Here is a 15781-nt window from a genome sequence, read left to right as displayed (position 1 = left end):
GAAAAAAACTTTCTTATTCTTCGAGGATTTCTCCTGAGTTGAGCGAGTAACGATTGAAGAAACCAAGAGTGGAGGCTATCTTCAACCTGCGGGCACTCTCCAGTTTTCAAAGTTTTTGGAATATAATTTTTTGGAACGATTGTTAATATTTTATGTGTACGCTCACACTGTCATGGCATTTCACTCACTTACTTGAACAGTAAAGTTCACGGTTCGCGGCAAATCAATTGCACAGCTACTGACAAGTGGAAAGTGTTTTGTTTACATCAGTACTGAACGACCAGTCTAAACCTATATCCCCCTCCACATCCGGCTTATGGCGCGGAACAAAAAAGACTACTGTGCCGGATTTCAGAGGATCTACTGTATATAACCAATTACATTTATCGGTTGGTTGTGTCATTGTGTATGTGATAAAATAGAAAAAAACGGAGTTTTTCCGTATTTAAAACATCATGCTAAGCGATTGATAATTCACGCATTTGTCACTGAGATTAATTCAATTTGAACAAAGTTTCCAAAAAAATTTCTTCACCAAAAGGTTGAGGTTTACATAGGAAAGAAAATAAAAAATTAGCAGATACAAAATATGTTTTTATAATATTTAGCTTACGTATACAGTTTGTCCATAATCAATTTTAATCACATCACTGATTTTTTCTGCCACCATTGCACATGGAATGGTCAGATGTCCTACTATAGGTTCGGGGAAAATACTGGCATCGACAACTCTTAGGTTTTTTATTCCGAAAACTTTCAAATTTGTATCGACAACTGCCTCTTTCGTTGGATCCGTTCCCATAGCACATGTACCTGTCATATGCAGTCCATTTGTACTACGTTGTTTCAAATAGCATTGCCAGTAATCTTTGGAATTATATTGGTAAACTGCACATTCCGGAGGACAATCATCTGAAAGTTTTACCTTGTACTGTTTGTACGGTTTAGTATCCATAAGTTTAATAATGTATTTTAAACTGTGGTACAATCCTTCCATATCCTCGTTATTAGTGTCGGAAAGTAAATTAGGGTCTATTAGTGGGTAATCATACGGATTATTGCTTTTTAATCGGAGCGAACCTGTTGATTTCGAGCCAAAATACGATAATATATTGTAAATATTTATGTTTTGAAAAGTTGGAGCATTTGGTTGCATTGTCGCTGTTACGTTTTGAGCAACATACGAAAATACTTCAAAATCTGGTATATTACTGATATTTCTATTTATTTGGAAAAAGCCTACATTTTGAGAATAAGTCACGGATGTTAGCTCACCGTAACCTCGTAAGTAATTATCTAATTTTACAGAGAAAGGCTTCTCTCGTAATGTAATGTTGGTAGAAAATGGCAGAATCACAATAATGTGATCTTTATATTGACTTCCTACCTCTAAATTTTGAATCACTTCAATGCCCAAAGCTTCTAAATGATTTTTTGGTCCTATTCCCGAAAGCATGAGAATTTTAGGACTGGCTATAGTTCCGCCTGATAATAGAATCTCTTTTGAAGCTTTCGCTCGATAAATTCTTCCATTTTTACTAAACAAAACACTTTCGGCTGTTTTGGTTACGTTATTAATCTCAATTTTTATGACATAACTTCTTGTAGTAACTTCTAAGCTAGACCTTCCTAGAAAAGGAGTTATAAATACATTTCCAAAATCCTCCCTTTTACCAAATTTAATAAATTGTTGAATAATAGAAGTGCCGATCATATTTGGTCCATTGTAATCGATTGTAGAATACCCCAGTTCCTTGTTAGCTTCAAAAAATGGTTTGCCGAATTTTTCATTGAAGATCCCATTTTGAACATTTAATAAACCATCTTGTCCGTGATAAGATATATTTATCGGTATATCAGGTTTGGTTCGATGGAAATATTCAGTTTTTTTAAAGTACCGCAGTAAATTATCATAGTTCCAAGATGGATCATCGATCGCTTTAGCCAATTTATTATATTGTTCGCGTGAACCACGACAATAGACGTATCCATTTATCAGAGTTCCACCTCCCACACCTTTTCCAGAATTTATGGAACACGATTTGTTGCGATTGCCTACAATGAATAGAAGCAATGATTATTTGTCTTTTAACATATAGCCTTGAACAAGCAAAGATAATTCAAAATATTAAGAAACAATTGAAAATGATGGATTTGAATTTAAAAAGTACAACAGAATGAAAGAGGAAGAATGTGGTCAGTCTGTTGACAACTAGAGGTCGCCGTAAATTGTAATGTTTTGTTACTATTTTTGATTGTATTATAAAATTTCTAAACACATTCCTAAACTAAACCTTTTATTATTAGTAGTTAATGATTATAAAAGAAATGGATTTATTCTCTAAATGCACACGCTAAAAACATTAAAGGAACTTTCCACCTGAGAAGCTAGAGGTCTATTTCCTAAAAGTTGCAAGCTGCAAAACGCCAATTGAAACTCCAGAACATGATGGGACATGGATGACTTTGAAGTCTCTGATTAGGTTGAGATGAAGAGTTGTTAGATCCAGTGCTAATATGGCATCAAACATCAAGTGTGGCTGTATGTGAATCAACGAAGAAACACACTATCGCATAAGTCGCATTTTTTCAAAAATCGAGATTTCATGATTTATCGATAAATAAGACCCATATCTATCATTATACGTCGATGAAGTAGATATCTGTGGAATAGTTTGGCAACAAATCTATTTTTGCGTTGGGATACCGCCTATATTCAACGGATAACGTTCATTTTATGAGGTTATACTTCAACCAAATTGTTTTCAAGTTTTTAAGTGTGTTTTAATATAAATTTTTGACTTTTCTATATTATTTGATACCTTGATACTGGTGGAATTGATAATAAAATACTATCTTCAAATTTAATAGTATAAAACTTTTTCTGAACACGAATGTGGAGTATTTTTTTTCAAATTTGATTCATGTTCAATCAATTATAAATCTATTGTCTAAGATCACGATAATAGTTAATAAGAACATTACAATAATTTCTTACCAAGACACGCGTTTTTTTGAGGAACAGACATATAAGCCCAGTTGTATTTAGTTTTGGAATGGTAGTCATAATAAGCTGGAATGCTTATCAAACCTCCATCAGAAAAGTCTCCAGCTTCTATTAAAAGAATTTTCCATGATGTTATTTCAGATAACCTATTTGCTAGTACTGTGCCACTTGCTCCTGCACCAATGATTATAAAATCGTAAGTACCATAATCTGAAATGGGAAAAACTTCTAAACTCGGCGAAATTTGCAAATGTCTTTAAAGAAGAACTAAAGTTATAATAGAAAAATACTACATTGTCAATAGAATTATTGTGTTTCTAGTATATTTTATACAAGGTGTGTGTTAATTGTTTAAAAATGGTTAGTTAAAAAGAGTTGAGATGTTGATGAATTTAAAACACACTAATTATTCAAAACGATTACTTTTACATTGTTTAACTAAATATATAAATACATATGTATTGTATGTAACAAGTTAGTTTCCAGGTTTTCTACTTATTATTAATAAATAATTGTATTACAGCTTTTGTATAGTTTTACTAAACTGCCTTCAAACTAGTCTTTTGGTAATTTCTAAGATATGAATTCAATTTCCATAACTCGGAAAATTCTTTTTGAAAAAGTTTCTAAAGCAGTTCATAAGAGCTTGGAACAATAAAAAATCCAGCAACTTCTACACGGTCAATCATAAATGACAGCTTAACTGAACTATAAGATTATCAATCTTGAGGCTCCTACACATTGTGAAAATCAACTGATGAGAAGCGTGGCGTAGTATTGTACTTAGGTAAGCGGTAAATATTGTCTGAAAAGCAAGTATATTGGAAACTGATGGAAAATAAGCAGCATTATGATTGAAACTCTTTTCATCTGATAAAAAGAGGCTAATTTCTCCTAAAGCCTTAAATTTTTCCTTGTACCTTTCAGCTGCCTTTGGGTTATTATTTTGCTACCCTAGGAAGTATGCACTCATGTTTGGTGAACTTGAATACAACAGTGGAAATTAATTAACAAAAAAATTGCAGACTGACTAAAAAAACTGTTGTATTAATTTCACTGAAACAGATCTGAAAAGTATCTATGAAGTCTTCTAAGCAATATGAAACAGAAAACGATAGAAAAAGTCAATTGTTTACCCCACGGCCATCATTTTGACGTATATCAGCTATTGTCTTAGATTGCCTAATTGCAACTGACCGTCTGAAGTAATGTTAACTCCGTTGACATCATACCAAACAGTATGTATTTAAATAGTGTATTTGAGTGAAATTGGTTAGAGTTTGAGCATTATCTTGCCATTGGGATCCAGAAAAAGTCGGAGTGTCGATAAAGATTGAAAAAATGTCAAGGGGTGAAGCCAACCGACGCGCATTCTTGTTGATTTCTGTGTTGTTTGGCGCATTTGCCGCTTAGTATTTGCTCTGACCTGGTAGAGCTCACGTCGTTAACGTTTCTTGCAGCGATGGCAGTTTTGCAAATTTGTACTGATTCTCTTTATTGGTGTGATTTGGATTCTGTATTGTGTTGAGAATGGAAAGTTACGAGGAAGAGCAGCAGAAGTTGAAAAAAGTGAAGACGATTTTTCACCCGATGTGAGTGAATATGAACCATCGGATAGTGAATTATCTAGTTCAGATGAGGATCCCGAAAGCCCAAGGAAGAAAATTAGACTTTCCGTTTCACCGAAAGTTGCTGTTCAAACAGTGAGTGTTTTTTTCCATAAGTATCCAGTTCCGCTTCTAATTCTCAATCACTCCTACCGCCAGCTGAAACTGACAATAGAAGAAGTTATACGAAAGAATCTTAACTACACTGAAGAAAACGCCGACGAAGGAGAAGTTCCGACAACTATTATTTGATCGCCTGTTGCAGGAGAAAACTTGAATAAATTTTCTTACACCGTAAAAAATTCAGGAATTTGTGCTGTTTATGACGAGTTATATGAGAAATCGCCGTATGATTTTTACAAAATGATGTGTACTAACGAACTATTTAATTTCTTTGTGAATCATACTAATTTATACTCCAAACAAGAGAAGCTTCAAGCGGCAAAATCAAGAGCTTTTATTCATTATTAGAAGGAAACCAGTCGTGAAGAAATGGAAAAATTTCCTGGGTGTATTATACTAATGGGTTTGTTTCAAATGCCTTCCATAACCTCTTATTGGTCGACTAATAAGATTTATACTAATTTCCTAACAACTATCATGCCAAGAAATCGCTTTCAGCTGTTATTGAAGACATGGCATTTTACAAATAACCAAAATGTTCCAGAAGGTGACAGATTGTACGAAATAACTCCACTCGTGATAAAGCTTCTATAATGCTTTCAAGTCCCAATTGTTCCAGGCGAATTTATATGTATAGATGAGACGTTAGTGCCTTTCAAAGGCAGGTTAAAATTTAAGGAATATATTTCCAACAAGCGCCATAAATTTGGAATAAAACTTTTCAAGCTATATTTGGAAAATGGCTACCTTTATGATCTTTCCATTTACTGCGGACAAGAAATCCAAATCAAGAACAAACTGTGCATTCTAACGTCGTCTTGAAATTAACCGTTAACTTACTAAATCAAGGTAGAACAATTGTTGTTGATAACTACTATACATTAGTAGAGCTAGCCAAGGCATTACTCCAAAAAAAACCTACTTATTGAGTACCGTAAGGAGCAACAGAAAGAACAACTCAAAAATTGTTACCCAGACATATCTAAAATTAGGAGAACACAGGAGAGTAATAAAGAAATTTTTTTAGAAAAATGGAAAGACAAAAGAGACGTTCTTATACAGAATTTGTTCCCGAAGTAGTTACCCTAAAGAAAAGATCAGGAGAAACAACAAAACCAAAAATTCGGATAACAGACTATTCGGTTTACAGAATAAGATAAAAAAAAATAGGATAAAAGAAGTCTTATATCAATCAATCATTTATTGCAACACGTGGAGGCTTGGTTAGGTTAGGTTTATTGCAACTTGTGGAGGCTTGGTGACATTGTGATATACATTTCATTTTATTTCTAAAACAAGAACACCGGTTTGTTCCACATTGTTTATTTGCGGGCTTGCATCCTCCCGAGACTGATTGCATAGAAGATGCTTCTCGTAATGATATTAATTTTTCTTCATAGACATCCAAATTTGAGCTAAAGTCCCAGGAGAATAGACAAACGCTTGGCCATTTTTCGATGAATAATCTATTGTCAGGCTTTATATAATACGCGCCATCAGCCAACTTCCTATTATCGTGGGATATTAGCTAAACTCCCAACTTGTCTATTGACTACGACCAATTTTTTTCTTCTTCATTTCACTTAGCTTTGTAATTTTCATTTTTAAACCGTTCACAAAATATTGAATAAAATTTGACGTTAGGCAGTTATTTAATTTTGATTGTGGGAAAAATTCCATGCAATTTCTTGCACGTTGTCTTGCACCATGTCAAGCTAGCTTTAATGTCTAGGTCTCGACTTCACCTCTGGGTCGTTAATGGACGATAATAATTGACTTTTACACCTTGGCATATAATCACTAATCCTAACTAAAACACTTAATGGAATTTATATAAAATATAATCTTACCATTTATAACGTTATCTGTAGGTTCGTACATGCGCGCATCTGTCGGTAATACATAATTAGTGGCATCTTTAACACCATTTTTTATTATATCAATATAATAATTTAAAGTGCCTGTTTCGTCCTTATAAATTTTCGTCGTTTCAGCCAAAAGATACGTTAAGAATAGAACAAATAACTTCCAGTATGTCATGATGACTATTTTTTTATAACATATGATTCTCGTTATTGAAAAATATAATATATATTAAAATTCCATAAATGCGTCGTTATGCATCATTAAAAACATCATTTTGAGAATATCATAATTTTATTGTGAGGTAACTGAACATTATTTCAAGAGATACTTAAACTGTACTTAAAGACAAATTGAAAAATAATTAAATTTTATCACCTATTAGGATATAAAGCTAATTCACAACTTAAAAAAAACCATGAGCAGATAATGTGATAAAAATATTGGGAATCCTGCACAATGAGGTTTTACGTAATGTCAAATAAACTATAACCCTGTTGACCCTCTAACGGTAAGGTGGAGTGTTTCATCATAAAGAGTAAGGAGGGGTCAGATGCGACCCATTTAGGGTTTTCTTTAAAAAAAGTGGTTTTTCACCACCAATCTGATAACTCAAAAAAATCAGGAACATATTTTTCCAAAGCAAAATGACAATTTTATAAGAAACTTGTAGTTTGTGGTAACAGTTTTTATTCTACTTATGAACAATCACTTTTAGTTTCATAATCTATACCAATAAAATAATTATTTCAATTAGAAAACTACATTAAAAGTTTCACTTTACATTGAAACAAAAGTAATATCTATTTAGGAACTCTCGGTTGTCATTCGGTAACAGCAATAATAACATAAAGAGACATTATTCAGGCTTATCAAATAACAAAGTGAAGTACTTTTTTCTTCTTCTTCTCTATTTTGGCCTCCACCTAAACAGTATTTGGCCAGCGCTGGTTTTCGCTTTGATTTATTTTAAACCAAAGCTTATACTTTTTCTGTTTCTTTTTTGATGACTTCTGTTCTTCTTGTGTGCTAGACATTTTAAAAAAAGACAATCACAACAAAGGTTAAAACTCTTCTCGCTCAGGGGCAACGGCCGAGCATTTCACACATTTGAGATATTGCCTCGGTTTGGAAAAATAGGACCAGGGTCTTAATAGGAAGGATTCTCTTTTGACTTAATTTCATATTTATTTCATACTATTTTTGTTTATATCTCAATTTTGTATATTTTGATAAATTTCATGATTAGATTTATAATGTTGTAGTTTTCTCTGTTTGAAATGTTGATTAATGTAATTGGTGTAGGTATTTTTAGTTCAATTAGCTTGTTATATAAATAAAAATTGGGAGTTCGATTGATGGGGCATCCGAAAAAAATGTGGTTTAGATCTTCCGTTTGTCCACAGATACAGTATGGATCAGTAGCACATCCTATTCTAAATAAGTGTTTTTTGTTGCGGCAATGGCCCGTTCTGAGTCTGCTTATTATTGTTAGATGCTTTTTATCTATAAATGGAATTTTGTAGAAGAAAGGTGTTTTCGGGAATCGAATTGTACCATTTTCCTTTGTTTGCAAATGAGTTTTTCCAGTGTTCATTGTGTTCTGTTTTAATTTGTTTTTTAAAATGTATATAAATGTCTTCTTTATCTATTTTAAAATTTTCGGCTGGTTCATTAAGATTTCTTCCGATTTGCGCAACTTGGTCAGCAATTCCATTTCCTATGACTCCAGCCTGTCCCGGAATCCATGCTAGAACAATATTATTTTCCTTACCAAGTCCACTATTAATTATTAATTTTTCTATTTTTTGCTATTTCGATCGCTTTAATTATTGCAATTATTTCCGCTGTGCATATTTGTATGTAATTATGTAGTCTTATAGAAAATCGGTAATTTAGGGAAGGAATATAGACGCTGCAGCCCACCTTGTTGTCTTCCGGATTCAAGGATCCATCTGTGAAAATCCATGTATATTCACTGTATTTCGGTGCAAATTCGTTGATGAATTTTTGTTGTGAATATATTTCGTCTTTTTTGTTTCAGAAAATACCGTATTAATTCTCTCTGTTTGGTATTTTATTTCTTCTTTAAAGTACGGGTCTATTTCGCTTACGTAAATATTTTGATTTGTTTCTTCAATTCGATTTTTTGCTTCATTTAGGTACGGCCATCTTTGTTTTTCCAGTACCCTGTTTTTTCTCTACACTTTTCCCAAAGTTTGTCAGTTAATTCTTTTAAAGGATTTTGATCTTCTGTGTATATTTTCAAGTAGAATTCAGTACTTAATAATTTTCAACGGTATTCTAACGCCATTTCTCCACATTCTGCTAAGAGACCATTAGTTGGAGTAGATTTCATGGTGCCAGTTATGATTCTTAGACCCTTATATTGGTTTTGATCTAGTTTACTGAAGTCTTTTCATTGCATGGCTTAAGTGTAGTAGAAGCATAATCTAGATGAGATCTTATTAATCATTTATGTAGTAATAATAATGTAACTGGATCTACTCCCCAGTATGTTCCACAAACAGCTCTCATTATGTTTAACCACTTTGTTTTCAATGTGTTGAATGTATGATCCCCAATTTAAGTGTTTGTTCATTATTACCCCTAAATATTTAATATTGTCCTTGAAGTCAATTTCCTTGCCGTTTATTTTAATATTTTCGCTTGTTACCCAGTTTCTTCTATTGTTTCTGAAAATTACTTCTGCGCATTTGTCAGTGGATATTTGAAAGTTATGCTTGTTAGTCCACTGATGAAGTTCAATTAGATATTTATTCATTTTTTGACGATCCGTTTCTTCCAGTGTAATTACCATATCGTCGGCGTATTGTATTATCCTGAATTTTTTGTTAATATCATGTACTGATTTGGTGTAGATGTTGAAGAGGACTGGACTCAGGGGTGAGCTATTGTTTTTTGGTCCTATTAGATTCCCTTCTGTATCATTTACATATAAATTTCTGTTGCAGAATAAATTAAATATAAAGTTTATCATTTTAATTGGTATTTTAATTTCACTCATTACTTAAGTCAAGGAATACTGCTAGTAGGAGCTTTTTTTTGGTGAATGCTTCTTAGACATAATGTGTTAATAATGATATAGCTTCATTTCATCCCTTGTTTCTGCAAAATTCTAATTGGAATTTCGAGAGAATTGTTTGATTTTCGATTATCCATTCTATTCTTGTTTTTATAATGCCCTCTAATACTTTACCCGCGCATGATGTTAATGCAAAGGTCTGTAACTTTTGTGGTTTTCTGCATTTTTTCCAGGATTCAGAAATGGTACTATTATGGTTTCTTTCCATTCTATCTGAATTTTGTTTGTTTCGACGATCTTGTTATATATCCCAATTAGTTTGTTTTGTGTGTTTTGGTCTAGATTTGTAATCAACGAGTAGGCAATTGCGTCTTTCCCAAATACTTTGTCTTTTTTCCTTGAAATTATGAATTCGTTATATGTTATTGGTTCAAACTTACTGAACTGGACTGAATTCAGAGTTGATATTACAAATAGTTAGGCTTTCTAAAATTTTCCCTGCTATTTGATAATTCGGAAAATTAGTGTAATTGTTCTGAGAATAGTTTTTGAAGCCTTTGATTATTTTATTGGTTGGTGTCTCTCTATTGATAGTACTGCTAAATTCTCTAAATGAGTGTTTCTATTTTTCTATTTTTTAATTTTAGTTTTACATATGTTTTTATCCTTTTGAGTTCAATGTAATTTTCCAAGTTAGGTGAATTTATAAATTTGTTGATGGTTTCTCTACGTTTTTTGATTAGTTCGAAGCATTCCTCGTCCCACCAAGCTGCATATTTTGATTGGTTAATTCTTATCTTACTCAGTAGGTATAGTTTCGTTTGCTGCTACGTTTAGGGTGTCATAAAAATCGTTGTAGTCCAAATTTTCCTCTTTTTCTGTCAATTTATCTGTATTACTTGGTTGAATGAGATCGAGTCGGCTTTTTTAAAATTTCTTTTGTATATTACCTCCTTCATAAAGTTCATTCCATTAGAAAATTCACGGATGGTGGGGAAATGGTGACTATTACCTGGGTCTTCAAATACTTTCCAATTGCATTTTTTTGCGATATTATTAAATACAATGGTTAAATCTAGTGCTGATGGGTTGCTATTGTGCTTGCCATCATTTAGTACTATTAAATTTTCGCGTTCTAGTAGTTTTTTAATTATTTTGCCATTAGCATCATTACCATTGCATCCCCATATGCTGTCATGAGCATTAAAATCTCCCATGATTATGTACTGATTTGTTGTATTAGATATAATTTCATTACATTCTTCCAAGTTTAATTTTTGTCCTGCTGGATTTTATATGTTACTTATATTAATTTTTAATGATGGTACCATAATTGTTATTACCTGCAGATGATATGATATGATGGTCTATACTGTTTTTAATGAGGGTGCAAATTCCCCCATATCCGTCGGTTCTGTCTTGTCTGAATATGCTATACTTTTTTATGTTAAAATGATAATTGTCGTTCATCCATGTTTCGTTCAGTGAAATGACATGTGTTCATTCATCTAGTTCATATATTAAAAATTTTAATTGATCATAATTTCCTCTGATGCTTCTAATGTTCCACTGTACTATTTTGAAGTTTTGATTTCTACCTTGGTGGTTTATTCGTTTTCGTGCTTCCGTTGTGATTCATTGTTGAAGATTCTGTTTCCTGGTTTGTTCAATAGCCTTGCCATATTTTGGAGCGTATATTCCCTATCGTATTTATTAAGTTTGTTAGCCATATTCATAATTTCATGTAACATATCTGGAATTTCACTTAATGCTTTAGTATCTGCTTCATCTTCACTATCTACCATCACTATCTACCATCGAGGGTTGTTGATGCTGGGGACTGGTTGTACGTTGATATTGATGCTGGGGATTGTTGTTGGTTAGTCTCTTTCTGATGAGATGTTATTAGACCATTGAGAGTTATCAAGGCCCCTTGATGAGCTTCCTTATCGTAACCTGGGGAAGTAGGTTTCCTTTTTTTGGCTTTTACTATTTGTGTAAAAGTGTTTCTTTTAGAAGTGTTTTGATTATTATATATGCTTCTTCTCTTGCTTATTGTGATTCCGTTATCTTGTTTTGTCGGATTGCCAGGCAGTTCCGGGAATTCGTCGTATCTTCTTATAAATCCCTCTTGTGTATTTCTCTTTGGATTTCTTCTGGGAAATCTTTCATTTGCCTCGTAAAAAGATATGTTATCTAGTGACATAGCTTCTCTTATAAGTTGTTGTCTCTCTCTCTGGACAATTCCTGCTAACGCTGTTGTGCTCCATAGTCGCGCAGTATTTACATTTCATTATGCATTCTGCTCTGTCTTCCTATAAGTGTGTTTCTCCACAGTTCAAGCATTTTTCTTTTTGGTTTTACAGTATTTTGTGATATGTCCGTAGTTTAAACAGTTGTAACATTGTAAAATTGGCATAATGTATGGTAGTACTCTGTGCTCTATTCCGCATATCTTCACACTTGTCGGCAGGGTTGTTCCCGAAAACGTATATCTTATGGTCTCTGTTGGCACTAATTTTACCTTATTAGTTTCTTCGTCAACATCCTTCGAATTATTTGTTGATTCCGCCCTTAAATCTACACTGTCTATGAATTTTTTTTCTTAGAAATCGCTTTGCTTTTAAAACTTTTATTTACTTGTGAATATTTATTTAATATTTCATGATTCATGAAATTGATGTATTTGACTATTCCTTTACATGAAATGGTTTTTCTTGGTATAAAAACTTCGTACCCTTTATTCCTGACATCTTGATTTATCAAAAATTCATATATTTTTATTTTCCGAACCTCTCTCAATATAAACTCAATATAAACGGTGCTTTGTCTAAATACGAGTATTTATCACTACTTTTTATATTTTGTTTGTCTTTTTTCGAACTTGCCGGTTATTGACAATCGACATCAATTTCTTCTACATTCATTTTTATTACGTTTTCACAATTTTTATACCTTTCAGGAGGGCCAAGTTCCCCCGATTTTTCTTCCATTGCTTCCCTTCACTGTTAATTTATTGTATCCATGTTAAATTTATTTAAAAAAAAGAAAGAAAAGGAAAAAAATTTTTAAGATAGCAAAGAAATGTTTCCATGAATGAAGGTTTTTCTATACAAAGGTTTATATAAGCTTTCTTACCAATTATCCTTCTAAAATGGCACTTAGTTGCACTTAATATACTTAATTTTCTTACGCACGTATTACCTTCTCGAAAGCCTAAACACAAGTGAAGTACTTTTCAAACCACTTCTCTAACTAGTTATAGGACTGGTCCTTTTGAGTTTCAAAATCATATTTTATGAATCACAATCAATAAAAATAATTGAAAATAAACCAATAAAAAAATTTAATCACAAGTAATAAAGTACTAATCAGAATATTCATCATTAGTAGCACATTTGGGACTCAAAATCATTTTATGTTCTCCACACAAACTGCTGTTGCATTTTGCACAAAAATTGTTTACCTTCCTATCCTTTGAAAGATTACAATAACTGAACCTTCTTCTTTTCTGCTCTAGATTACTTGTTGGTGCAGTAGCTAACGATTGTGGCGGTTTCTTACCCAAAATGTCTCCTATTGCGAATCGCAAATCTCTCGAAATGCGTTGATTCTCCAGACGTTGATTCATATATGGTTCAGCCAGTCCAAGAACAAGGCTTTTGAGAAAGTCTACACGTGCGTGAACTGAGATTTCCTCATAATCTGAGTTCCATTTGAATATTACAAATGCATTTACACCTGCCATGTCGAGCATTCCAAAAAAAATACCTCATGGGTCATCTCCTGCTCTTCCTTTTTGATGTTTTATTATGGCAAAGTTTTCTTTCCCCCTTTGGTGCATCTTTGACAGAAGCAAAACCTGTTATTGTTGAGGTTAGAGGGATAAGAAAATAGGGAGAGACAGAAAAAGAATTTCGGGAAAAAATCATGGATGTGACAAAAATTGTTTTTCTAGAAAAATAAGATTGAAGGTTGATATTAGGGCGTTTCTAAATGATGCGACTAAATTCCGGAGGTGATTGTTCGTATGAAATTAAGGTGGGTCTGTTCTATAACAAAATTTCCTTAGCCCTTAGCCCTCTTTTTGAGATATCACCCTTAAAAAGTGGTGACTAAAATTTCAGTGAAGCTAGAAAACTAACGACGGGTATTTTTTCAATATTCCTGGTACATTATACGGAGGTGAAAATAGCAACCCTTACTTTTTTTTATAAAAAAAATTTTTTTCAAGATAAAGTTATATGACATAAAAGTATAACTCAAAATACTTGTTTTATTTACAAATATTTTTTAAAGAAAAATTTTGTTCCCAAAACTAATAGCTGTAGATAAAAAAAATATTATAAAAGTATTATAATTTATATTTTTTCAATAAAATGAATGGAAAATAATAAAGATATAAAAAATGTTATACGATTCATGATAAATGTTTAAAAGTGAGGGTTGCTAATATCCCTCCGTATAATTTAAATGGAATATTGAAAAAATACCTACCCGTAGTTAATCCTTTGTGAGTGCACAAAAATGATAGAATTTCAAGTTTTAATCATTACTGAAATCTTAAAAATAAAAAAAAATGACAACTCAATTTCGGTCACCACTTTTAAGGGTGATTTCTCGGAAAGGGGTGGACTGAGGTACTTTTGCTATAGGAACGACCCATCTTAATTTCATACGTGCAATCACCTCCTGAATTTTGTCGCATGAATTTAGAAATACCCTGGATATTTATGCGACCTATTCCAACATATGCAGCATTTATGTGGTAGTCAATAACATAAACCAAACCAGGCGTTTCACGATTATGTACCACGACAGCAATATTTGAAGACCTTGATAGAAAGTGAAGCAGTAAAGTGGGCAATAAACCTGAATGGGCATCTAATCATTATAGGAATGTAAAGTACCCATAGATATGATCACAGATGCTTTGTCTTTCAAACTATGCTTCAAAAAAAAACTATAAAATCACAATAACAAGTCGAAAGCAATGGACAAATGTAGAAATTGTATCCCCAGTAGGCTCATTGATATTCTACACTGATGGATCGAAAATGGACAAGTAGGGACAGGAATATGTGGCCCAGGAACCAAGCTTGCTATTCCAATGGACTCGGAGTCTTCTATTGTTTAGCGGAAACATATGCTATTATTACACGTAACTGCTGCAATGCAAAGATATTCATCCTATCAGATTGCAGAGTAGCCCTTCAAACAACTAATTCTTATTAAAATTGAGTCAAAGCTAGTATGGGAATGCACCCAATCTTTGTAGACAACAAGCAAACAATAAAGTTAGGCTGTACGGTACCTGGCCACACCGAAGTTTCATTATTATAATATTTATTGTAGAGTTGAAAAAATTAATTCAACAATTTATACATACGTCAAAGTGATCACTACATACTAATTGGTGTACGAGTATTTCACCTGGATATCTTCAAGCAATTTGTTTCTTTGCTTTATTGCTGTAGGCACGTGAATAAATAGTTTTTTAAGTGTTTTCAAGGAAGTATTAGTTTACTGAGGCGATCACTTATAAGACATATTATAACTCAAAAACAAATAAAACACTAAAGAAAGCCGTTAACTCTTCACATGCCTACTATTTACTTTCGTCAATACACCGCCATGAGCGTTTTAGCTGGAAGTTAAAACCAAAAATTTAAAAACTGAACTTTTACAACTTTTGTCAAATACAGCTGCAGATGGACCCGCTTCCCTATTCGCATAATCTGTTTGCTTTGATGGGCCATTTTCACTCGTCATTTTAAGAAATATAACAGTTGAATACTGCAATTCCACGAAGGGGCGGAACCAGAGATCTGTGTTGGAGGGGGCGACAGCCAAATATTTAAAAAAATCATATAATACTTATAATATTATTTATCAATAAACTAATATTAGTTCAAGCTGAGGTTAATTGTTTAATTTTGATTTATTTTTCTTACTGAGATGGTTGGCTTGGAGCGGGGCGACCTCTTTAACGTTTCATTTCAAAATGGCACTTTTTCCAATTGCCTTAAGACAGCTATAATTATATCTCTGCATAAAAGAGATAAAAAATCAAGCATCGATTATCGTCCAATTACACTCCTTCCCACGTTATCTAAAATCATAGAAACATTGGTC

General features: G+C 32.8%; 1 protein-coding gene across 2 annotated transcripts; it reads right to left on the bottom strand.

The window, feature by feature from the left end:
* Window positions 1–581: 581 nt before the first annotated feature.
* On the bottom strand, window positions 582–15758 carry LOC130891448 (glucose dehydrogenase [FAD, quinone]-like). Of its 2 annotated transcripts, none has more exons than XM_057796212.1 (3): window positions 15601–15758; window positions 2999–3217; window positions 582–2055 (listed from the first exon to the last, which is right to left on the bottom strand). In XM_057796212.1, the coding sequence occupies exons 2-3, from the start codon at window positions 3027–3029 to the stop codon at window positions 605–607; spliced, it is 1482 nt and encodes a 493-aa protein (XP_057652195.1). In that variant the 5' UTR covers window positions 3030–3217; window positions 15601–15758; the 3' UTR covers window positions 582–604. The 2 variants fall into 2 exon arrangements, with proteins under 2 accessions (XP_057652195.1, XP_057652194.1); XM_057796211.1 differs by lacking the exon at window positions 15601–15758 and adding an exon at window positions 12785–12986.
* Window positions 15759–15781: the final 23 nt, after the last annotated feature.

Source organism: Diorhabda carinulata, chromosome 3, assembly GCF_026250575.1.
Source record: "Diorhabda carinulata isolate Delta chromosome 3, icDioCari1.1, whole genome shotgun sequence".
Classification (NCBI taxonomy): Eukaryota; Metazoa; Arthropoda; class Insecta; order Coleoptera; family Chrysomelidae; genus Diorhabda; species Diorhabda carinulata.
This window is presented reverse-complemented; position numbering and strand designations above follow the sequence as displayed.